The sequence below is a fragment of the Eretmochelys imbricata genome, chromosome 2, assembly GCF_965152235.1.
Source record: "Eretmochelys imbricata isolate rEreImb1 chromosome 2, rEreImb1.hap1, whole genome shotgun sequence".
In the NCBI taxonomy this organism is placed as follows: Eukaryota; Metazoa; Chordata; order Testudines; family Cheloniidae; genus Eretmochelys; species Eretmochelys imbricata.
The window spans coordinates 256,493,650-256,520,034 of record NC_135573.1 but is presented as its reverse complement, the minus strand read 5'-3'; the positions used below and the strand labels follow the sequence as shown (position 1 = coordinate 256,520,034).

Below are 26,385 nucleotides of genomic sequence, written 5' to 3'. Positions count from 1 at the left end.
CTGACTAGTAGGCAGCCCTACATCCAAGGCGCAGTGGCTCTGTGCGGGTGAGCGCAGGCAGGATGCTCCCTGGGGTGACGAGCAGTGCCACACTGACAGGGACTGAGGGGGTGGTCCAAAGGCAGACTTACCCCTTGATTTGGGAGCTGCCGTTACTGGTGTTAGCAGCACCAGGAGGGACAAGATATCCTGTGCCACCTGCAGGGCCTCTGGGGTCAACGGCATCGCCAGGTGCCAGACTCCCATGCTGCTATCCGGGATAGTGGGCGCGTCCCAGGATGGGCTAACCCGCTCAACCGAACCTGTGGCCTGACTCCCACTTGGAGGTGATGAGCCGCACTTTGTGGGTCTAGGCTTGCCTCCTGCCCTCTCCTTGTCCTTGCGAGCAGGAGACCGACCTCTCCCAGTCTTCCTCTTCTTACTAGCCGGTGCTGGGGAGGTGGATGACGGCACCAGCAGGGCGCTCCGCCCAAAGCCACGGTGCTGAGCACGGAGTCCGATTTCGGCTGCTCCAGTGCTAGTGTCAGTGCCGACTCCGTAAGGAGTGCTTAAGTTGGATGTCCCACTCTTTCTTCATGCCAGGCTTAAAGCTCCTGCAGATGTGACACCTGACACTAATAGGAGACTCCCCTAAATACCTTAAATAACTAATGTGTGGATCACTGACCAGTATAGTTTTCCTATAATGGTCACAGTTCTTAAAACCTGGGGACTGGGTCATGCCCCATCCCAAGGCTAGGTCCCATCTGGTACACTAACTAAAAACACACTAAGGGAACTAATACTAAATGATATAACTATTTATGATAGAAAGTTCGCAATAAACAGTTTCTAGAGAAGGAAAGGTTTGCCGAAGCAAAGGAACTTTCCAGCACTGGCACTGGAGGTAAGAAGGAACTGAGGGTAGGGGGCACCAGAGCCGGTCCCCTACAGATACCACTGAGGGGAAAACTTCCGGCACCGGTGCATGTGGTGAGCACACACCTAACATGGAATGGACATGAGCAAGCACTCGAAGAAGAAGGACTGGATCCTGCAAGATTTGGAGAACTTTGCAGTCTCAAGCCATGTCCTATAGTGTGCAAAACAGCCTTAAATTCATCTTAAAGAGCTAGTAGGGAATCCTCTAGTGGTGAGAACCCAGCATAGTGGCCCCAATATCACCAGCTTCTCAGCGCCTGGAATAGAGTGTGTGGCCAGGGAAAAGGGGCATGGCTGATATGTCCCTGTGCTTTAGTGATTTCAGCTGCTGGAACAACTCAATGGGGCTGTGAGCTACTGGTATAATATACATTGTATTGGGGGACTGAGCCAGTATATGGTGACTTGTGGAATGAGAGAGAGAAAAGATGTCTTAAAGCTACCTTTTCACTCACCTCATGAGCAGCCCAGGATCTGGCCCAAAGTGTATAACTTTCATTAGTCATATGCAGTCTGGAAACCAAGAGGGATTCTTCCTTTCAGTCTTTCAACTTATAAGAAATCTTTTCCAAATATGCTAATACCTCCATCTCTACATGGATCTCTTTTGCACTCCTCTACATGCAACTATTTTGTACTTGGCCCTTCTGCAGATTTTCACTGTTCTTACACTATTATGCAATATTAAAACTAGCTGTCAATAAACTCTTAGCAGCATTCTGGATCAAATGCTGCCCTTAGTTACACCTCTGTAACACCACTATCTTCAGTTTGGTTGCATAGGTGTAACTGGGGGCAGAAGCATCTATATCATCATCACAATTTGTTACACTTTCAGGAATAAATGTGCTGGATGATATTCAGGTGGAACTTGAGCTAGAACAGTACTTTCTCAACTCACCAACAGCAGGATTTGCTTGATTACTGTATTTCCAAGCTAATTCATAATTAGTTGCAGCATCCTTATAGGCCTGTTCTTTCTCCATGATAAAACCCATATATTCATAAGCTTTTGAACAAGACTAAAAAAACCAAAACCACAAAATGTTACATCATTATTGAGAATACTTAGCATACCCAAATGTCATAACAGCATTGATTTTTCATATCTTAGTGAATTTAAATTGTGATCAAGATTGTAAATACAGGGCTCAAATTATATTTTCCATTGAAATATAAATTAAAATTGCACTGGTTTCCTATGTCTAGTTTTCTTGTTAAATGTATAGCTTGATGTTTTATTCTTAAGATAATAACAAGATGTGTACTAAAACACAGAATGTGCAACATGACCAAGTTAATATTACCATTGTGAGCTTAACTTTTGTATTTCCTGGCTTTTTGTGATTTAAAATGTGCAATCTTAATGTTGCATTGTGTGTGTGTGTGTGTGTGTGTGTGTGTGTTTAGGGTCACAATAGTAAAATCAATAATGAAACTCTCACCAATTTCAATGTGATGAAGATTTTGCCATTAACTATCATTAAATTAATTATTATCCATTACCTACTTTTATTGTAGATCAGGTTCTAAATTACAGCTGTTACTTTTGGGGTTATTGTAAATGGCTATTAATGAAAAACTCTATTTGTGTTCAAATCCCTAACCGGTCACAATGTTTTCTGACCTTTCAAGATCTCCTTGTAAACACCTCCTTTTCCTCTCACCTTATTATATTGTAAGCAGCGTTTCAGTTGTTCAGTTGCAAGATCATACTTTCCGCTTTTGCAGTATATATCAGACAATAACATCCAACTTTTTTCTAACTCTTCAGCATCAGACAAAGTCCAGTTAGCTTTGGCTAACCGTTTTAGCTGGGTTCTGGCCTTGGGAGTCTGTTTTAGAATCATATAGGCTTGGGCCATTGCCAAAATAGCTGGAACATTTTCCCTCTAAGAAATAAAAGCAGAAATACTATTGTTTAAACATTATGCTCTTTCCAAGGTCTAGAAACATTACTGGTTTTATTGTCTTACTTTAAAAGTTAACAGCTTTCATTGTTAAACCAAATTTAATTTGGATTATTAAAAACAACATGGTTGTCAAGAGACTGTTAAATAAACTTTAGTATTTCCCTTATGTTATCTAGTCTGCCATAAACAATTAGAGATGACAATCTAATACCCCAATACTTGCAACTGAATCCATTCAGACAGACCATTATGATCATACAGTGTAGATGGATCTACAGATGAAAGCATTATATGAGAGTTAAGTATTTTATTATAATGATGATTAAGAATGAGAAGTCAATGGGACTCCAAGCACACCCAAGATCCATGTGTGGATCCTACTGTAAAACTGAGGTCCTAGGGGTATTGGTATTTGGGGTGACAAGGTAATTGTTAAAAACAAACTACCTCAAATTTAACTATGACATTCTAATATGTTTACAAAGAACGTCCCCTCTTTGTCCCCATGAAAGCACCTAGGATGGGTGTGTACAATAACAAAGCACAGTACAAAACAGAACCCCCCCCCACTAATATAATGAAAAACAAACAAAATGGTAAACTCAAAACCAGAAAGCTAGGAAGGTAAAAGGAAAATGTTCTACATATGAAGGCCAACGGTGGTCACAATAAAAAACAACCTTTGAAAAAGAAGAGTTTTCAGTTTTTTCTTAAAAGTGAGTATAGAAAATACCAAGGGGAAAAACATTCCATATCCTAGGAGGCCATGGCAGCAAACACACAACTGCAATGATGCAGTCCCTTGGAGCTGGGTGTTGTCAGAGTGTGCTAGCACAGTTGTGCAGTGCAGTACAGCACAACTTTGACTATCCAACCCCCAACTATCCAAAGCGCTTTGTGAACCAAACCAGGGTCTGGGGCTCAATTCTGCAAAGTGCTGAGCATTTTACCTCCTATTTAGCAAACTTTAAGCATGCATGGGAAGTCAATAAGAGTACTGATTTGTTTACAATTAAGCAGGTCATAAATAATTCACTTGATTAGGACCGAAGTGCTCAGCAACGTGTAGGATCAAACTCCTGTTCCCAACACTTAGTTGACTACAATGAAAATTCCCTTAATTAGCCAAAACCTCAATAATCCAAATTTAATCATGCACTTCATATAATTAAAGCATTCATCAATGAAAATGAAAAAACCTTAGCTATATTCTTTTCATAATATTAAGAATAACTTGATCTGACTTAACTCCAGACTATGTTGAAAGTACAATATATATCCTACTACCACTTATTTCCATTCTGGCTGTAGCAGCTTTGTTCCTGAGTACCAGTTGTTGAAAAGCCTGTACAATTGTACATCTATTAAGAGTGACTAGCTATTTTTCCACAAATAAAACATATCCTTTTGAAAATTTAGTCCATTAAGTTTTCAAAACTTTGGGTAAAATCCTGCCTCTATTGAAGTCAATGGGAAAAACTCTGTTACTTCAGTGAGGCTAGGATTTCAACCACTGACTTTGTAGAAACGGTTCCTTCTGAGATCAAAGTACAGTGATGCTGGCAGAATGACAACAAAAAGAAAGTTAAGCAGACATTCTACAGCTTCATCTCTATCCTGCTGATGTTGCAGCTTGCAGTTTTCTCTCTCTTACTGATCCTTTAACAAGGAAATAACAAAACACACATTAAACAGTAACACCTTATTATGCCTATTAAATTAATTTCAAAGCTCTTATCGTTTTAAAATTATGGAGAAAATGGGTGGCCACTCAATTGAAAATACTCCTAGTAAAAACCAAAATGTTATCTATTAGCATTTTACAACAGAAGGGAACCTAAGATGAATTGAAGAATTTTCTTACCTCATTTTGGGCCATTTCTACAAATACACTGAGGGCTTTCTCCACATTAACTTTGTCTTTTGTGGCCACCAGACAGCAGTTCTGTAACATCTTCATCTGATTTTGTCCCTTTTGTGAGTGAGGATAAAACTCTTTAAGCAGTTTCTCAGCTGTGCGTATCCCATGTTGCTCAGATTCTCTCTTCTCTTTTAAGTTACTGTTAAAATTATCATTGAACATCATACATGATGATTCCTAGTGTGTCAAATCCTGTCTAATGATAAAGCAATATCTTTTAATTCTAATAGCACCATATTTAACAGAGCAGATTTGCATTTCTTCTTCTAAATACCTCATAATTCACACATATTAGATTACAGACTATTGTCCCTTCCAGACCAGAGCTGAAGCACCTTAAACTGCCACTCCCCATGTATCTATTCTGTGTCTAAATACAGGCCTTCAGCCTCCAGGTCTCTCAGTCCAGTATTTTCCACGAACATTAAAATTCATCTCCTTCTTTTTAAACCCACAAATATGGCAAATGTTTCTATTTTTTGTTAGTGACTATAGCATAGAGTGCACAGCTGAACTGAAATACTGTGTTTAGCCTCTCTTTACACATGTAGCGGGGAAAGAAATTACCAGAGCTTTATGCTAGTCTTAGACATATAATGGAAAATGAATTTGATATTCTATTACATTTCTCTATTACAAACTGTTTCCATAAGTGTTGGGTTTCTCTTTTACCTGTTCTCTTCATTGAGGCTTTCAAACACTTCTCCTCCTATTATCTCATTATCAGGATTTAGGCAGATCTGAATCATATTGTTGATGGCTCTCTGGCCCCAGTCACTATCCTTTCGAGCTTTGTTGAAATATTTCAGTGCCTGATTGGGCTGTCCCATGTGCCTGTTTGGAGAGAATACGTAATATGCAGTTGCAAGAGTGTAGGGTGATCATCAATCTTAACAATAACATTTCCATATTTATATACATAAAAGCACTAATGAAAAAGGCCTTTGTCAGCGTGGAAAAATCTTGTAATATTTGTTATACGTACAGAACATTTCTACATATGGATTCTATGAAAAATAGGAATAAAAAAGTGCATAATCTGCACCAGATTCTTGTTTAGTTTACTTTATATTGTACTGATATTCTTGTGTGTGTCGATTCTTTTACTGTAATGTATACTGATTCTTATTACTTATTGTTCTATGGATGATATTCCTGTTTTCCTGTATGTGTTTGTCTTTTTTTGATATATTAATGTAAAATCAAACTAACGGTACAGAAAACCACACAAATATAAAATGTTATATGAATATATTATTTAAATGTGGTTGTGGTTCTGTTCTTTGCTAATATTATCAGAGTCTGGCAAAGGCCTCAATTATATAGCAACCGTACCAGACCTAACATGAAGGAAAAGGAAAGTGAAGGAAAGGGAAGTTAAAAGATACTCAGTTCAAGAAAGCACTTAAGAAAGTGCTTAAATTAATTCGTTTTCAGGAAACCACTTGAGTATATGCTTAACTTTAAGCATATATTTAATCTCATTGACTTCAGTGGGATTTAAGCATGTGTTTAAATTCTTTCCTGAATAGGGGTGCATACTTGAACAGGGGCCTCAGTGAGCATTGCTGGAATCTTGGAATGCTAGAGGTTGCACAGACCATGTACACTTAAAAAATGAACAAACAAAAATACCAGAAACAAAATCCTAACGAAACAAAACACTCCACTGAGCTCAAAATTCTCCCCCTAGGGGAGAATACAAGATGTTAGTCAATTTTTTCACGATTTTTTCACGGCGGTCACAGAAGTCACAGAATCCGTGACTTCCAGTGACCTCAGCCCGCAGCAGACGGGAGCTGCAGGGTCCCCCTGCCGACAGCAGTGGGAGGACCCCAGAGCTCCCAGCTGCCGTGGGGTTACCCTGGAGCTTGTGGGTGGCAGGGGTACCTTGCAGCTCCCGGCTGCCACAGGCAGTGGGGGGCCCCGGAGCTCCAAGTCCCCCAAGGTGGTGGGAGCCCCGGAGCTCCAAGCAGGCCCCTGCAGCTGCCTTGCTGCTGCGGGGTGGTGTGGGGACCCCACAGCTGAGCTCCCCATTTTGTCATGGATATTTTTAGTAAAAGTCACAGACAGGTCACAGGCTTCCGTTAATTTTTCTTTATTGCCTGTGACCTGTCCGTGACTTTACTAAAAATATCTGTGACAAAATCTTAACCTTATTTATGCACTACTGGAAGGTGGTCAGATACTACCATGATGAGTGTGGAATATGAATCTATACAGAATAAAGAATAGGACCTCCTTTGCTGACTGCTGACTGGAATAACTGGTGGGCAGCATTTTTACTTGGGAAGGAGTAGCGCACAACAGTTAGTAGGGGGCCTGGCTCACGCCCTACCCTGTTACTGCTGGCCATGATGGTCAAAAAATCTTGAGAGGTAGGTAAATTCCACCACAATCATATTAAGAAGCCAAGACCCAGGAACTGAAAATCCTGCACAGATGATATCTACAGAATAAGTATTTTTATTGCCTTTTTCCTTTTAGCACTACAAAGCCATCACAGCTAAGAGTAAGTCAGTTTTGCATTGTATTCCAACTTGTGCATCATCAACAAACACATTTGTTAAGTTCCAATCAATTACACCTGTAGAACGCCCTTCTGATAATCAGGATGCACAGATATTACTGAAGGTATAATTTGACTACAGTACATTTTCACAGATGTGAACAAGGAGCATTTCGGCCTATGGAACCTTTATTATTCATGAGAAGGAAAGAACCCAGCTTGATTGGCCAGATCCCAGATTAAGTCTGCAGGGCTAACAGTTAGTAGAAAAACATCTTTTGACTTGTGCTAGTTTGATACTTGAATCACTGAAACATAGTATATATGGAACCCTGCAATGCCATTTTTAGAGTCACATTTTCAAGTAGAGACAAACCTCAAGGTAAGGAGGCTAAGTGCTGCTTTGATTTATCAATCTGTGAAACAAGTAAAATATTTATCTGAGGTGCTTTGTGGGGCTCACATGTTTGGAAAGTGCTTTGAGATCCCCAAATGAAAAGGTGTTATATAAAGCAGAAACTATTCTTCATTATTTGACCCTCAGAACATGAAGTTTAATATATTATATCCAAATATCTTGGGTGAAATCCTGGCCTCACTGAAGTCTATGGGACTTCTGCCATTGACATCAAAGGGGCCAGATTTCACTCCTTGGTTTTAGAGCCATGTAAAATATTTACAATCAAACCTCAACTCTCTTGTACTGAGTCTGATATATTCAAGTCAACTGACTTTGTTCTATTCTATTCAGGTTCTTACATACAACCAACTACTTTCCTATGTTCACCTGAGTTTCTTTTTCTATTCCAACATTGCCCTCTCCCACAAAAAGCCTTGAGCCCAGTAGAAAATTGAATTTGTATTAGAACTTTAACTTCCCAGCAAACCTGAGATGCTGGTTCACTTCCAGTTCTTCCAAACCAAATTGCAGGGCGCAGTTCTCAAAATGAACCTGAAACAGCACACATAAGCTATACAGGGGTTGCATAGCCTTATTCATCAGGGTATCTATAACATTGCTAAAGACTACTCAGTACAAATTACCAGAGGTAAAGTCCTTTGCAGTAGTTATAACCAGGCTCCAAAAGTACTCGAGTTGACTTTTTCTTAGCCATTTCAAAGAAATATGTAGCTTTATCAAGCTTACCACTTCTTCTTAGCAAATCTATTAACCTTTCCATGACGGAGAAGTTATCTAAAATGACATAACAATGTAACAAAGTAAGAAAGTAAACTTTACCTTTGTATTGAAAAAACTCAGGCTATCTGAATTCATGTTAAGCTTACACTTTAGTTTAAAATGTGAAAAAAGGCCATGTTTTGCTGTAGGCAGCTATCAGTAGGGTACTGCAATGATGCCTGGAGGATTCAAAGCTGGGAAGAGACTAAGGCTTTCAAAAGGGAAAATGGCAGAGCTTCAAAGACACACAAGAGAACCCAATCCCCACCAACTTTTCCTGTTCTTCTGAAGTGCCAAGGCATAGTCTCCATCCCAAAGCTTCAGACCCATTCATCTTGTTCCTTTAAGTGTTGTGGGACTATAGAAGCTCCTTTTAATGAACAGAACATGCTACTTGGAAGTCTTGTAGATGAAATTAAGACAGAGTTGTCACATATTTTCATTAGTTAACCTTTTAAAAATAGGGTGAATCTAAAAAAACTCCACCTTATTTAAAAAGTAGATACCTGGTGCTTTATCCAGAACATTTTGGTGAAGATTTATAGCTTGTTCATACTTCTGTTTTCTAAACATGAGGTCTGCCATCATCTAACAGAGCAGAAAAAAACTGCATTAAAAGTGACTGAGTTGAATTCCTTGAAAAGAACCAGAAATGTAAAAGTTATTTTATCCTTCTGAAAATAGTCCTGACAACCAAAAAAGGATATGTTTTAAAAATAGCTGAGCATGAACTAGCATTAAACAATGTACCAAGTGAAAATATGAAATATGCAATAAAATAACTATGCACTATTCAGATAGACACTTGAATGTAAAGACCAGATGTTGCTTCTTGTTGGATTTGGGCCCAATTCTCTCATTTGTACTTCTAGGGCCCTGGGTATTCTCTGATTATGCAGCTGTGCATTTTGCCATAGAATTCACCCCTTGCTAAAGAATTATGTTCCAAAAATCAAAGCTTTCAGTTAAAAAATATTTCTAATAATTATGGCTGCTGAAATAATCTAGAAAACAAACTAAGTGTAAACTGATGTGGTGCTGCCTTTTTAGTTGCAGACAAACATGAAACAGTAGTTTTGAGAGATGTGAACAGCCCCCTTCATTTAAATAGGTTGTTTTAACTCTGAAATATAAATAAGATCATTTCATTGTCAAGGGTATTAGCTATTTTCCTGCTGGTCATTTAGCAGAAATATGTACTGACATGCTTATGAAAAATGAAATTTCAGAACTGTTTAAATCAGCCTCTGAACCAGATGATTAAAAGAGAGCTAATGTAATGCTGATTTTTAAAAAAAGGCTCCAGAGGTGATCCTTGCAATTACAGGTCAGTGAGCCTAACTTAAGTACCAGGCAAACTGGTTGAAACTACAGTAAAGAACAAAATGATCACACACATAGATGAACACAATATATTGGAGAAGAGTCAACACAGCTTTTGTAAATGGTAACCATGCATCAGCAATCTATTACAAGGATGTGAACAAGGGTGATACAGTTGAGATAGTCTACTTGGACATTCAGAAAGCCTTTGACAAGGTCCCTCACCTAAGGCTCTTAAGAAAACTAAGCAGACATAGTTAAGAGCAAAGATCCTCTCATGGATCAGCAGCTGGTTAAAAGATAGGAAGGGTAGGAATAAATGGTCAGTCTGCACAGTGGAGAGAGAGGTAAATAGCAGGTGTAGAGATAGGTTTGTAGAAGATTATAATTTAGAAATTCTCCGGAATTTAGAGATGTGCCCTGAAGGTGGGGATTGGGACATCATATGACTGCGTGCAGCAGTTCACCAGAGATGCTTTCCCGTTTGTTCTATTAAAGTTTTATTCCTTTCTCATTCACTTGCTTGCTATTTAATGAACCCAAAGATCATTAGAGTAGGGTCCCCCAAGGAGCTGTACTGGGACCTGTGTTGTTCAACATATTCATAAATTATCTGGAAAAGGAGGTGAACAGTTTGGTGGCAAAATTTGCAGATGATACAAAATTACTCAAGACAGTTAAATCCAAAGCTAAATGTGAAGAGCTATAGAGGGAGCTCATTAAACTGGGTGGCTGGGCAATAAAATGGCAGATGAAATTCATTGTTCATAAGTGCAAAGTAATGCACATGGGGAAAATATCCCAACTAAACATACAAAATGATGGGGTCTAAATTAGCTGTTACTACTCAAGAAAGACATATTGGAGTCATCGTGGACAGTTCTCTGAAAACATCTGTTCAATATGCAATGGCAGTAAAAAAAACCAACAACAACAAATAACAGAATGTTAGGAACTATAAGGAAAGGAATAGATAATAAAACAGAAAATATCATAATGCCACTATATAAATCCATGGCATGCCCACACCTTGAATTCTGAATGCAGTTCTGGTTGCCCCATCTCTAAAAAGATATATTAGAATTGGAAAAGGTACAGAGAAGGGCAAAAAAAAAAAAAATGATTAGGGGTATGGAACAACTTCCATATGAGGAGAAATTAAAAAGACTGGAACTGTTCAGTTTAGAAAAGAGACAAGTGAGGGGAGATATGACAGAGATCTATAAAATCATGAATGGTATGGAGAAAGTGAATGGAGAAGTGTTATTTATCACTTCATATAACACAAGAACCAGGGGTCTCCCAATGAAATTAATAAGCAGCAGATTTAAAACAAACAAAAGGAAGCACTTCTTCACTCAGTACATATTCAATCTGCGGAACTTGTGCAATGAGATGTTGTGATGGCCAAAAATATAACTGCATACAAAAAATAATTAGATAAATTCATCGAGGATAAGTCCATCAATGGCTATTAGCCAAGATGGTCAGGGACATAACCCTATGCTCCGGGTGTCCCTAAACCTCTGAATTCCTCAAGCTGGGACTCGCTGACAGGGGATGGATCACTTGAAATTGCCCTGTTCTGTTTATCCTTTTTGAAGCGCCTAGCACTGGCCGCTGACAGAAGACAGGATACTGGGCTAGATGGAACCATTGGTCTAACTCAGTATGACCATTCTTATGTTCTTATCCCACTGCCCCAAGCTGCCTCTCCAAGAGCCCAAATGCCCAGCTGTCCCCTCCCAAGCTGCCAAAATCTCTAGCTTCATCAGAGACAGCTTCCATCATGCAGTTTGGTATTGCCACAGTGAAAATTTTCAGCATACTAAATGAAGTGTAATAAATGTAATGGAGCCAATATAAAAAAAACCTGAATTGAATATTGAAATAAATAACACAATGGCTACTTTACTACTGTATTATTCATTATTATACTTAATTCAAAGAAAACTTCCATTAAGGTAACTCACATGTGAATGTGTTTATGGGATCAGTGTCTGTGTTGGGACTGAATTCTTCAAGCAAGTTATTCCTGGTACAAGTAGTTACTTCACTGATTGACCCATCACATGGCTAAAACATGCACTTCAGTAATAAGGTATACCCTGCTATTTCCTAGATTGAATCCCACATGGAAGGGTTTTGAGATTCAGAGAGAACCTATAAAGCTGGCAGAGTTGAAGAAGGCTGAAAATGAATGAGATGGGGAAAGGTAGAAAGAAAAAGAGTAGAAGAAGAGTGAATGTTTACCTGAGTGTTTTCTGCTGGCTTTGTTTTTCTTGAACTGTTATTTTGAATAATATCAAAGGGTATTTTTCAACATAACAAATTAAAAGACACAATGAAACAAGTAATAATAATCATACAGACTTATCATGCAGTAAACTGCATTTTTGGAGGGGATCCAAACTCATTTTCAGGTGTCCCATTTTGTCTAATGACTCAGGGCTTGTCTACCTGGTGGGGAAATGGGCTTTACAGGGGTGTGGTATCTCAACCACACTAATGTGTTCACATTAATTGGTCGTGTGGACCCTGCTGGTGCACAGTAACATAGTGCTGTTTGAAACAGTTAAAGCACACTAGGGAACCTTTAGTTTGCACCAGCAGGGTATATACATGGACCACTTAATGCACAACACATTTGTGCACTTTAGAAATCACAACTGCTATAGCACATTCTTCCACAATGTAAACAAGCCTTGTATCTCACTTATATGCAATACAACACTGACATGACACTTAGTGCCATGTGAAACATGGACTGAATGCCAATCAGAGAAACTTTGCCCTGTGCTAAATTGATAGAAGTACATGATTACCCTCAAAAAAACAAACACTTTTCCATTACTCATAGGTAAGTATATGTTTAATATTTTTTCTGCTCTTATGCAGATTGCTTTTTGGGAGGTATACATTTGCCTTTTACTTTCCCCTTACCTCCCTTTCCTCTGATTCTTCATGGAAAAAGTTTCATTAGTAGATGCAACCTATTTTGCTACCAATTGCAGTGTAGCTTCTTGGACATAAGACATATGCCAATACATAGAGGAATGTCTTTAGAATAGCCTAAAAATTGAAAATAATTCTTTAATCTGATCTGTAGATGATTAACTATTACCCATTTATACCATTGTTGCAATTTCGTTGCAATTGTCATCTTGAAGAAGCAGAGCACAATGATGTTCACATGACTCGATATCGCCTTGTGTCAAATAAAGACAAGCCAACTGCAATAGTACCTGGGAGAATAAGGACAAGTAATTAAAGAAGGGAAATATTTCAATGATCAGTGTAATTGATATCGAGAGTCATATATATTTTTTCTTTCTTGATTGAGAATCCTATCTCAGAGGCTAGAGATGGAAAAGATTTCAGTGAAGTGACCTCAGGGATAAATTTGTCCCATAACAACATTTACATCATCCTCCTGATAAAGCGGAATGCTCCATACAGTAGTATGCTCTTCAGTGCTTTGTCTTGTCTAATTTTAATTGTCCCAAATGATGCGAATAGCATTATTTCTCTTAGAAATAAACAGCTCCAGTTGATGTGGAGCAAAACAATTACAGAAAAGTCACAGTACATGCCATGTAACCTTTGGAAATGAGTGTGATTTACTCCAGGAAAACATGCATAGGTTAATGTTGTTCTCATTTAAATGGAAGTTGCAGATGCTTGATCCTGTGACATGCCTGAGTGCCATCAGCTCTCAGTGAAGTCCGTTGAAGGGGTGACAAAGAGAAGAAGGCTAAGAGGTGACTTGATTACAGTTTATAAGAACCTAAATGGGGAACAAATATTTGATAATTGTTTTTTAAATCTAGCAGATAAAGCTCTAACTTGATCCAATGGCTGGAAGCTGAAGCTGAAACTAGGCAAATTCAGACTGGAAATAAGGCATACATTTTTAAAAATGAGAGTAATTAATCACTGGAATAATTCACCAAGGGTCATGGTAGATTCGCTATCACTGGCAATTTTTAAACAAGATTGGATGTTTTTCCTAAGAGATCTGCTATAAGAATTATTTTGGGGAAGTTCTATGGTCTGTGTTATAGAAGAGGTCAAACTAGATGACAACGGTGGTCCATTAGTGGTCCCCTAGCCTCTGTTTGCCAGAAGCTGGGAATGAGCGACAGGGGATGGATCACTTGATGATTACCTGTTCTGTTCATTCCCCCTAGGGCACCTGGCATTGGTCACTGTCAGAAGACAGGTTTCAGAGTAACAGCCGTGTTAGTCTGTATTCGCAAAAAGAAAAGGAGTACTTGTGGCACCTTAGAGACTAACCAATTTATTTGAGCATGAGCTTTCGTGAGCTACAGCTCACTTCATCGGATGCATACCGTGGAAACTGCAGCAGACTTTATATACACACAGAGAATATGAAACAATACCTCCTCCCACCCCACTGTCCTGCTGGTAATAGCTTATCTAAAGTGATCATCAAGTTGGGCCATTTCCAGCACAAATCCAGGTTTTCTCACCCTCCACCCCCACACACAAATTCACTCTCCTGCTGGTGATAGCCCATCCAAAGTGACAACTCTCTACACAATGTGCATGATAATCAAGTTGGGCCATTTCCTGCACAAATCCAGGTTCTCTCACCCCCCCACCCCCATACACACACAAACTCACTCTCCTGCTGGTAATAGCTCATCCAAACTGACCACTCTCCAAGTGTCTCAGCCCAGCAGAAGCAGCTGTTCTATCTTGTGGCCTCTCCTTCTGCCCCTCCACCCCCACGAGCATGATACAGTTCTGTGGTGACCTAGAATCCTATTTTCGACGTCTCCGACTCAAGGAATATTTCCAAAATACCTCTGAACAACATACTAATCCACAGAGGTCTCCCTACCAACACTACAGAAAGAGGGATTCTAGGTGGACTCCTCCTGAAGGTCGAAACAGCAGACTGGACTTCTACATAGAGTGCTTCTGCCGACGTGCACGGGCTGAAATTGTGGAAAAGCAGCATCACTTGCCCCATAAACTCAGCCATGCGGAACGCAATGCCATCCACAGCCTCAGAAACAACTCTGACATCATAATCAAAAAGGCTGACAAAGGAGGTGCTGTTGTCATCATGAATAGGTCGGAATATGAACAAGAGGCTGCTCGGCAGCTCTCCAACACGAGTTTCTACAAGCCATTACCCTATGATCCCACTGAGAGTTACCAAAAGCAACTACAGCATTTGCTCAAGAAACTTCCTGAAAAAGCACAAGATCAAATCCGCACAGACACACCCCTGGAACCCCGACCTGGGATATTCTATCTACTACCCAAGATCCATAAACCTGGAAATCCTGGGCGCCCCATCATCTCAGGCATTGGCACCCTAACAGCAGGATTGTCTGGCTATGTAGACTCCCTCCTCAGGCCCTACGCTACCAGCACTCCCAGCTACCTTCGAGACACCACTGACTTCCTGAGGGAACTTCAATCCATCGGTGATCTTCCTGATAACACCATCCTGGCCACTATGGATGTAGAAGCCCTCTACACTAACATTCCACACAAAGATGGACTACAAGCCGTCAAGAACACTATCCCCGATAATGTCACGGCTATCCTGGTGGCTGAACTTTGACTTTGTCCTTACCCATAACTATTTTACATTTGGGGACAATGTATACCTTCAGATCAGCGGCACTGCTATGGGTACCCGATTGGCCCCACAGTATGCCAACATTTTTATGGCTGATTTAGAACAACGCTTCCTCAGCTCTTGTCCCCTAAAACCCCTACTCTACTTGGGCTATATTGATGACATCTTCATCATCTGGACCCATGGAAAAGAAGCCCTTGAGGAATTCCACCATGATTTCAACAATTTCCATCCCACCATCAACCTCAGCCTGGTCCAGTCCACTCAAGAGATCCACTTCCTGGACGCTACAGTGCTAATAAACAATGGTCACATAAACACCATCCTATACCGGAAACCTACTGACCGCTATTCCTACCTGCATGCCTCCAGCTTTCACCCTGACCACACCACACGATCCATCGTCAACAGCCAAGCTCTGCGATACAACCGCATTTGCTCCAACCCCTCAGACAGAGACAAACACCTACAAGATCTCTGTCAAGCTTTCTTACAACTACAATACCCACCTGCGGAAGTAAAGAAACAGATTGATAGAGCCAGAAGAGTTCCCAGAAGTTACCTACTACAGGACAGGCCTAACAAAGAAAATAACAGAACGCCACTAGCCGTCACCTTCAGCCCCCAACTAAAACCCCTCCAACGCATTATTAAGGATCTACAACCTATCCTAAAGGATGACCCAACACTCTCACAAATCTTGGGAGACAGCCCCGCAACCTGAAGCAAATACTCACCAACAACCACATACCACACAACAGAACCACTAACCCAGGAACTTATCCTTGCAACAAAGCCCGTTGCCAACTGTGCCCACATATCTATTCAGGGGACACCATCACAGGGCCTAATAACATCAGCCACACTATCAGAGGCTCGTTCACCTGCACATCCACCAATGTGATATATGCCATCATGTGCCAGCAATGCCCCTCTGCCATTTACACTGGTCAAACTGGACAGTCTCTACGTAAAAGAATAAATGGACACAAATCAGATGTCGAGAATTATAACATTCATAAACCAGTCGGAGAACACTTCAATCTCTCTGGTCACGCAATCACAGACATGAAGGTCGCTATCTTAAAACAAAAAAACTTCAAATCCAGACTCCAGCGAGAAACTGCTGAATTGGAATTCATTTGCAAATTGGATACTATTAATTTAGGCTTAAATAGAGACTGGGAGTGGCTAAGTCATTATGCAAGGTAGCCTATTTCCCCTTGTTTTTTCCTCCCCCCTCCCCCCAGATGTTCTGGTTTAACTTGGATTTACACTTGGAGAGTGGTCAGTTTGGATGAGCTATTACCAGCAGGAGAGTGAGTTTGTGTGTGTATGGGGGTGGGGGGGTGAGAGAACCTGGATTTGTGCAGGAAATGGCCCAACTTGATTATCATGCACATTGTGTAGAGAGTTGTCACTTTGGATGGGCTATTAACAGCAGGAGAGTGAATTTGTGTGTGGGGGGGTGGAGGGTGAGAAAACCGGGATTTGTGCTGGAAATGGCCCAACTTGATGATCACTTTAGATAAGCTATTACCAGCAGGACAGTGGGGTGGGAGGAGGTATTGTTTCATATTCTGTGTGTGTATATAAAGTCTGCTGCAGTTTCCACGGTATGCATCCGATGAAGTGAGCTGTAGCTCACGAAAGCTCATGCTCAAATAAATTGGTTAGTCTCTAAGGTGCCACAAGTACTCCTTTTCTTTTTGTCAGAAGACAGGTTTCAGAGTAACAGCCGTGTTAGTCTGTATTCGCAAAAAGAAAAGGAGTACTTGTGGCACCTTAGAGACTAACCAATTTATTTGAGCATAAGCTTTCGTGAGCTACAGCTCACTTCATCGGAGCGAGCTGTAGCACACAAAAGCTTATGCTCAAATAAATTGGTTAGTCTCTAAGGTGCCACAAGTCCTCCTTTTCTTTTTGTCAGAAGACAGGATACTGGGCTAGATGGACCTTTGGTTTGACCCAGTAGGGCCATTCTTATGTTCTTAATCTGGCCCTTGAATCTATGAAACTATAAAGTTGAGAGTGTACAGCATCCCAAAGTTGTGCTGATTACTGCACCCTTCTTGCAGAAAGGGAACATTGGCATCTAACTTGGCAAAATTCCCAAGGACTTCAATTGAGGTTCTGCCTGCACAGAGGGAATTTATCATCATATTCGAGACCATGTTGCAATGCTTAGTGGACCTGAGACTCTAACCCCCAAAACTGTAACGGGAGTTTTTCACATGTAAACCTTATAGGGCTGGGCCCTCTCTTTGTTGCTAATAGAAATATGTGCTTCAGAAGTTTAAGAAAAATGTATAATAGGAAAGGGCTTTTTTTCTGGAGGTAGGGGTTGGTATTTAATTTCTCTTAAAAAACCACTTTTTTTTTTTATTGTACATATGCTCCATGTTTTTTTGTAACTGGATGAATTTGATAAAATAAATAAATGAAAAAGTGCTAGTAAGAGCCTGGACCAATATTTCCTTCTTAGATGTGATTTGTTTTCTTCTGGCTGCTGTTCTGCTGAAATGCAAGTTTAAGAATTCACTCACAGTACTTTTTATAGTCTAAATATTCAAACATATTTTCATCACACCCTGCAAACAACAAAGTGGCTAACATAACTATTTTTCCAACTTAACGTGCACTTAAAGTACTGTTGAATAGATACTGACTTGGATTTAAGACAATACTTACTTTACTATCTGTCTGAGTATAAGATAGTGCGTCTTTATACCATTTAACAGCTTGTACATACTCTTTCTCGATTAGGTATTGCTCAGCAAACTGTACACAGATCAATGATGTCAACTGCTTCTGAGAAGGGATCAATTCAGGTTGTTCCAGAGGGATACGTTTCAGTATTCTTAACTGTATGTCAATGGCCTTATTGAATAAGCAAATATACAAAGAGAGATTATAACTCAAACAGTAATGGAGTAACTATTTTAAAAGTTTTTCCATGCAGCAGGAGGTCTAAAATTTATACTTGCTAAATTACTTAAGATGTTTCATAAAGGTTTTTGTTATATTGTAAGTCCAATTTCCATTTCATTCTCTGCAGCTACTTTCTTTTTTAAAAGTAATGAAGTTATCTTAATATTTTGCAATATTGGATTTTAGGTTAGTTGGTTAAATTACTCCTCTTTCTTATAACCTTTTCATATTCTGGTGCATACAATTAGCTACTGTAGGCAATGGCTTGGTGCATCTGCTCTTTTACTATGCAACAGGTGAATATTCTCAAGGCCAAACTGACAATACCAGAAGGTTGGAGAATCAATATTTCTTCAGCCACGCTGGAGCAATGAAGATGATGACCTTGGCACGGGTCAGCTTGAGGATTACTTGCAAGATGATTGGAATCAGAGGGAAAGCATATAGGAGTGCACACTCACAACTCAGGTGAAAGGAGTCAGTCAGGGAGCCCGGATTGAGGCCTTCTCAGGAACAAAACAGACAGCATTTCTTGATGTTTCTCATAGTGAACAGATGTATTGCAGGGATGCCCCAAATTGCAAAGATGGACCGCAAGACACTGGGCTTCAGAGACCACTTGCAACTCAGGGCAAAATTCCCACTGAGGTGATCTGTGTGTTGATTCTCAGCCCCAAGTGAGTGATCAGCCACCAGATCAGCCACTCTCAACCCGGGGGGGAAGAGGAGAAGAAGCAGCCTGATTGCTTCCTGACACAGCACTTTTGAGTGTGCTCCTCTTTGTCTGTTCACACAGAATATTAGGGTTCGAAGAGACCTCAGGAGGTCATCTAGTCCAATCCCCTGCTCAAAGCAGGACCAACACCAACTAAATCATCCCAGCCAAGGCTTTGTCATAATATATTGTGGTGGTATGGTCCATAAGAATGTGAACCATGGAGCCCCAATGTGATCTCAAAAGGCATGAAGTGTTGTAAGTGGCCCAAAGCTCCATATGAAATGTAGTTTCCTGGTCTGACCCTGAACTCTCAGTGACCCCAGACATGCTCCCCAGCCTACCAAGGAGGCATCAGTGACAATGGCTCTGGTCAGTGGGGACCAAACAAAGGGAACACCCTGGCATTAATTGCATTGAGCTATCCACCACTGTAAGGAGTCCAGGATAGGCACAGGGAGCTGGACCAAACTGTCCAAGGGATGATGGGTGGATGATAAACTGTCCTCAGCCACATTTGGAAAGGGTGAAGATGTAACTTGGCAAATTGGACTACCTGCATGCAAGCAGCCCTGTGACCCAACAGTCTTAGGCACCCTCAAGCGGTAGTTTACTCCTGGGGGTATTCTGTGTGACTGCATACATGACAAAAACGCCCCTCCTCTGCAGAATTCCTGTGATTCCCTGCAGAAAATGGCAGGGAAGCAAAGGGATGCCGTCTCGGGGGGAAGGCCCAACGATGGTCACATTTAGGGGGGACTGCCCCCCCAAACAGAGGTGAGGCATAGGGGAGCACACCACTGCTCCCTCATTTCTGCAAGTACAGAGCTGCCCAGCTGAAGGAGGCTACATCTGGGCTCCGCTGACTGCAGCTGAATGCGGCCTCCTAGGTCCTAGTGCCAGTCGTGCTGCACTTCTGTGTGCTGGGAGCCTTCCTTTTTTCTCAAAAAGAAAAGGAGGACTTGTGCACCTTAGAGACTAACCAATTTATTTGAGCGTAGGCTTTCATGAGCTACAGCTCACGAAAGCTTATGCTCAAATAAATTGGTTAGTCTCTAAGGTGCCACAAGTACTCCTTTTCTTTTTGCGAATACAGACTAACACGGCTGCTACTCTGAAACCTATTCCTTTTTTCTGTGGAACAGTGAGTGCCCGCGGTGGGGCTGGGGGAAATGAGGGAAGGGGGTGAGAGGAAAGGCAGTGGGGAGGGAAATGTGGGAGTGAGAGGGGGATGGAGAAGAAAAGGGGATCGGGGAATCGCAGAGGGAAGTGGGAGCCTGGCATGCAGTGTCCCCTCGGCAGCAGCTGGGGCTCTCCGTTAAGCAGGCCCATTGAACCCTGACAAGCCGTATCCCCCTACACCTGGACCCCTCCGATGAGACTTCCACACCCAGACTCCCACCCCACTGATCACCAGCAGCTGCACTGGACTCTTACCCTATCAAGCCCCACTCCCCCAGCACCTGGACCCCTTACTGATCCCCCACACCCAGACCCTCCCCCCCGTTGAGCCCCATCTCCCCACACCCGGACCCCAACCCCATCCACTTTCACCTGGATCCCCTGAAAAGTCCCACTGCTCCCACACCTGGAACCCTGCAACGAGCTCCTGTGGATCAAGATCTCCCATTGAGCTGCCCACACCAATTGTCCCACCCTGAAACCTCTCACCCCACACATGGATCGCCCCACACTAAGCCCCTCCACACTTGGATCCTGCTGGGCTGAGCTTGCCCACCCACACCTGGTGTACTTGGTGCAGAGGATTAGGGCCCCAGGGCATTTCTGGGGCAGGCTCAGCCCTTGCATTGTGTCAGGGTCAGGTGCAGACTCACTGCCGAGTCGCTGTACTGGGGGAAGTGGGGACTTCAGGGTGATCTCCCACCTCACTGCAGCCAGTGGCCTGTGCTCCCACTGCCGTGCTGGAGCCACATTTATTTATTGAGAAATAAAATTTGCAGAATTTTAAAATACCATGCGCATAATTTTTATTTGGTGCAGAATTTCCTCAGTAGTAGTAGTAGTTAAAGGCTGAGAGTGCAGCTTCAGAGATAGATGACAAATCATCTGAAAATGGTCCATTGGCAGAAGCACTCTCAGACTTGTAGCTCTGTTAAGGCCCCAACCAATTCATTCTTTGAGTGGGGACCAACGGTGACCTGTTTCCATTGAGAATGAGATCCAGGCAATCAAGTAAGCATAGTGTGACATGTATGTGGGACAGAAATTCTTCCCTCAATTTGCCCCTCAATAACCAATTATCTTGGTATGGGAAGATACGAATTCCCCTCTTCCTGAGGTACACTGTCACTACAACCATGCATTTGGTAAAAACCCAAAGAGCAGAGGACAGACCAAAGCAGAGTATGGTATACTGATAATGGCCATGTGCCACAACGAATTGGAGAAACTCTCTGTGGCTTGGAAGAATTGTCACATGAAAATAATCATCCTGACAGGCCAGAGCAGCAAACCAGTCATTCTGATTTAACACGGGAGGATAGTCGATAGAGTGATCATCTGGAATCTCACATATCTGATATATTTGTTGAGGTTGTGGAGGTCAAGAATTGGTTTCACCCTGCCTTTGGATTTGTGAACCAGAAAATACTGGAAATAAAATCAGTGGCCCCAGAGTTGCAGAGGGATCTCCTCCACAGCTCCCAATTCTAGTAATGACTGAATCTGCCCAAGGAGTAGTGCCTTGTGAGAGGGGTCTCTGAAGAGGGACAGGGTAGGAGGGTGGAGAGGTGGGATGGAAAGGAACTGGATGGCATAACACAACCTGATGGTGCTTAGGACCTAGCTGCCAGGGCAGTTGAGCCCCAAACATCTTGAAAATGAGCAAGTCAGTCCCCAAATGCGGGGGACGGGTTTATAGAGGTCACGACTGGATTACTGCCCTTGACAAAGAAGTCAAAACAGACTCTTGGTAGACACCGGGGGAGAACAAGTTGACTGGCCGAACCAAGGACCCAAAGGCCTCTGCCTCTGGGATCTATGACCCCTTCTGGAGTAGTCTTTCTTCCTCAAGGGAGGGAAGGACGGCCCGAAGGAGCATTGCAAGTGGTACTGTTGGTGCTGCTGCTAACTATCGAAATGGCATCTCTGCACTGCTGGAGTATACACCCACAGAGCGCATAGGGTAGAACTTGAGTCTTTAAATGAGTTCAAGTTTTCATCAGTGAGTGAACTGATCAATCAAAGGACAGGTCCTCAGTAACCTGCTGCACACTGGGTGCAATGCCTGAATTTTGCAGCCAAGATGCCCTTTGCATAGTTACTGCTGAAGCCATAACTCTGGCCAATGTAACTGCCACATCCAAAGCAGTTTGCAAGGATGTCTTGACCACCAAACAGCCCTCAGCTACAAACACTCAAAATTTCTCCCTGAAGGCTTCAGGTAACTGATCTACAAACTTAGACATAGCTGTCCAATTAATGAAATCATATTTTGACAGTAATGCCTGCTGGTTTGCAATATGCATTTGTAGGAAAGAGGAGGTTGAGATTTTTCTACCCATTAAGTCAGTCCTCTTGGACTCCTTGTCCTTGGGGGTAGATTTATACCTATCCTGCTGGGTCCTATCATTCACCACAGTCACAACCAGGGAATTGGGGACCAGGTGGGAATAGAAGCCCCCCAAACCCTGCATAGGTACCAAATAGCATTTCTATGAACTCTTCACCGCAGGCAGCACAAAAACCGGATTACTCCAAAGAACCTTTACAGGCTTCATAAACATATCTTTAATAGGAAGGGCTACTGTCCCCAGGGCAGACAGCTGGAGAATATCCAATAGTTTGTGAATATTCTCCTGCAGGAACTCTGCCTAGATGCCCAACATAGCAGCCACATGACACAAAAGGTCCTAGTAGGCCTTGAAGTCCTCAGGCACTGAGGGAAAAGGGGAGCCTGGTACCATCAAATCATCGGGGGACAATGATGAAGCAGTCACTTGCACTAGGTATGGGTTCTGCCCCTGAACTGTCAGGCCTGGATGGGACAACTGGAGGCCAAAGAGTGAGCATTGCGCTCCTATAGGTACTGCTAGGCAAAATTCTGTGGCTTCAGCACCCTACATAGGATACACAGCTGCATCTACTCAAAGAAGAAGTTAAGCTATTTTTACTGATAAATGATTAGGGAATATCTCTAGCATTGTATATGGCTTGTATAACCTCATGAATTACCTTGTTCAAAATTCCCATCACTTCTTCTTTTTTATTGTTTTTGTAAACCTTTGCTAGTAAAATCAGGCTCTTGACATCCTTCATCATGGAAGGCAAGTCATTAACTGAAAGATTAAAATGGTAATATGTTATCTTTCTAGTCTGACATTTTTCTGGATATTAGAAACAAGAATTGATGTTTGGAGTACACAATGAAGTATTTTTGTGTCACCCACAAATGTGTAAAACAAGGCCTGGGAGAGTGCCCTCATGCAAGGCAATTTAAATATTTATTGAAAGCTCGCGTAAGTGTACTCAGTCTAGAAATATAATTAACTAGAATAATTATTTATGAAGAAATTAATGTTGTATATTTTAAAATGATTCACAGGCTTTGATACTACACAGAGCAAACTTAATAGAAAGGATGAATAATGCTACCAGAGTCATGGTCCATAGCTTGATTCAGAACTCTTTCTGCCTTGTTAAACTTCTTGAGTTTGAGGAGGAGTTCAGCAAGATCATGGCACAAGAAGTCCTGCTCACTCATCTTTAGAGCTACTTCATAATAATTAATAGCCTGCAAGGAAATTTAAAGAGGTCAATATAATATCCCAAATACAGAATTACACACAGTAGGTCAAAATGAAACATTCATATATAACTTCTGTCATCTATTTGATTATTTCTCTTTATTTCTTTGTTCTTATGATTTAAATGCTCAATGAATAAAATAAATCCTTTGTTTTCAAGACCTTGCTATATTGATGAGTTTTCACATATGCTTGTCCAATTTTTCTGGCCAGTGTTGCATCTAAAGGATTCTTTCTTTGAGCTGCTTCGTATACTTCCACAGCTTTCTCTGGCTAAAAGTAAGTGACAGAAGTGGGAGTTATTTTCATGTGTAATATTAGAAGTTAGGAATATTTTTGCCAATGATTCAGCAACATTTATTGTATGCTATATAAGTGCTAGTTATTAATTGATTATTATTTAAATCCAGCTTTTCAGTTAAATGTATTTTTGTTTGAATTACTACAGATTTATTAAACAAATTTATACTAACCTCTTGAACATTCATGTAGGCATCTCCCAAGAGAAGGCTAGTATAAGGACTTGGCAATTGTTCACACAGTTCGCTACAAAAAAAGTAAAAACAACGTTTAGAATCAAGACAATAAGAAACAAATTTTGAAATCTAATGCATGAAATGTAAGAAAAATACATGAATCCTCAAGAAAATAAAGTCAGTTCTGTCATTTAAAAAAACAGAGCTAGAACTTCAGCCGGTGTAAGTCAGAGTAGCTCCAATGACTTCAACAGCCACTGCCCCAAAATGCTTGCGCAATCTGAATGAAGACAAGATGCAATACACTGGTGCAGCAAACAAACAGAGAATTGGGATGGAAAGTTGAAGATAACAGTGATAGGAACTCATGGTTACATAAAATAGAAGACGTTTGTATGTTTTGAATTTAAAAAGTATACTTGTTAACAAGTTTCCACCACCAGAGTCTGATTCTAGACCCTCTTCACACACACACACAAAGGTAACTAATAGAAAAAGGCAACCTCTCCCCAGCTGTATCTACTGTGAGGTTTTTGCCAAATTCTCTCATCAATGCACTACCACTGGGGCAAGTTCACAGGGGTTATCACAGGGGTTAGCAAGGATGGCAGCATAGTATGCACCAAATGCGGGTCTTTTTGTTACTAAATCACCTAACCCTAAACAGAACAGATCTAGACTACATGGTAGTAAAAAAACCACCTGTGCTCAGACTACATTAGTGCTCCCACCATTCATAGCACTGGTGAAGCTGCACTGCTACTATAGTGCAGTAATGGGAGAATTTGACAAAACTTCAGAGTGGGTAAATTCAAGCAGTTTATCCCCCAGAGATTAATCTAAGGGCTTGCCTACACTTGGAAATATACTGAAATAGTTATTCCAGAATAATTATTCTTCAGGCTAGACCACACTACTGTGGAGGACAGTCTATTATATCTAGTTGAGAAAATTAAATAAACTCAGCACAAAAGAGCAAGGCAAGGCAGGAAAAAAGCGAAGTGGGTAAATGGAGGGGAAATCTCTGTTTTTCACTTTGCCCTAGATAGGGATTTACTGACTTGACAATCTCTGGTAAACTCAAAAGTCTTTTGGGGAGCTGAAAATATTGGTGATAGTCCAAGGAGGATATGAATAAAGCATACACTAGCTGTACATAATGGCTCTTTATAAGGTATGTTGTCCTTCTGGCTAGGATTAAGTGTGTTAGATGATTTTAATATCAGATATTGTCCTTTAGAGGCGGAACAATATCATGCACTTGAAGGGGGGTGGACTTTAAGAGTTCTTTCTCCTCTAACTTCTATGATCTTATATTCTTTTCCCTCACCAAAGCAGACATCTACATCAAACATTAGGAGATACTGTGACTTAGCAAGGGACTGGGAGTGTGGAGGTCTGGGTTCTCATTCTCACTGTGTCATACCCTTGCAGTGTAACCTTGAGTGAAATCACTTTACTTCTCTGTGCCTTGGTATAAAATAGACATAACATTTCTATGCTTTTAAGGACTTGATCCTGTTTGCATTCAAGTCAATGGGAAAACTTCCATTACCCCTAATGATGCAGGCCCAAGCCCTAGAGAAGTTTGAGCTCCTCAAAGCAAAGGTGCTGTTATTACCAAACAAAAGAATTCTCCCCACTCTTTTTCATACAGGAAATCTTACACACAAAAGTAATTTCAGTTCTGCTTGTCTGAACATTGTTGCACACTCAAAAATAGCCAAAGGACCATAAACAAAGGAAAATGATAAAAAGCAATATATCAAATATGTAATGGGCGGGGGAGGTGCCTAGGAACATACTGCACAGGAATTTTATTAGGTTCTATCTTATTTAATATTCTGATGGGGATCTGGAAGAGGGAAAAAATGTAAATGGCACCAAACTTGGAGGCATTGTCAATACCAGTGAGAAATTATTACTACTTAATAATATGCATATTGCTATGGTGCCTAGAAGCCAAGCAGGTTGGGACCCCATTGGGTTAGGCACTGTACAAATATAGAAAATGATATTCCATGCTCCACAGAGCTTACAATTCAAAAGACAGACATGACAGATGGATGAGACAAACAAGCAGGTTAGATTGAGGGGAGTGGAGAGAGAA

The 26,385-nt window shown here is 41.2% G+C and overlaps 1 protein-coding gene across 1 annotated transcript in view; it reads right to left on the bottom strand.

Moving 5' to 3' along the window:
* Positions 1 to 26,385, bottom strand: part of TTC21A (tetratricopeptide repeat domain 21A) — a 63,124-nt gene that overhangs the window by 5,719 nt on the left and 31,020 nt on the right. The window contains exons 16-27 of the mRNA XM_077809511.1: positions 24,273 to 24,345; positions 23,962 to 24,072; positions 23,648 to 23,786; positions 23,228 to 23,331; positions 18,079 to 18,267; positions 12,902 to 13,012; positions 8,951 to 9,032; positions 8,309 to 8,459; positions 5,428 to 5,589; positions 4,699 to 4,894; positions 2,589 to 2,813; positions 1,823 to 1,943 (exon numbers count right to left, since the gene is read on the bottom strand). Coding sequence (XP_077665637.1) covers positions 1,823 to 1,943; positions 2,589 to 2,813; positions 4,699 to 4,894; positions 5,428 to 5,589; positions 8,309 to 8,459; positions 8,951 to 9,032; positions 12,902 to 13,012; positions 18,079 to 18,267; positions 23,228 to 23,331; positions 23,648 to 23,786; positions 23,962 to 24,072; positions 24,273 to 24,345 — 1,664 coding nt within the window. The remainder of the gene's footprint in view (positions 1 to 1,822; positions 1,944 to 2,588; positions 2,814 to 4,698; positions 4,895 to 5,427; positions 5,590 to 8,308; positions 8,460 to 8,950; positions 9,033 to 12,901; positions 13,013 to 18,078; positions 18,268 to 23,227; positions 23,332 to 23,647; positions 23,787 to 23,961; positions 24,073 to 24,272; positions 24,346 to 26,385) is intronic.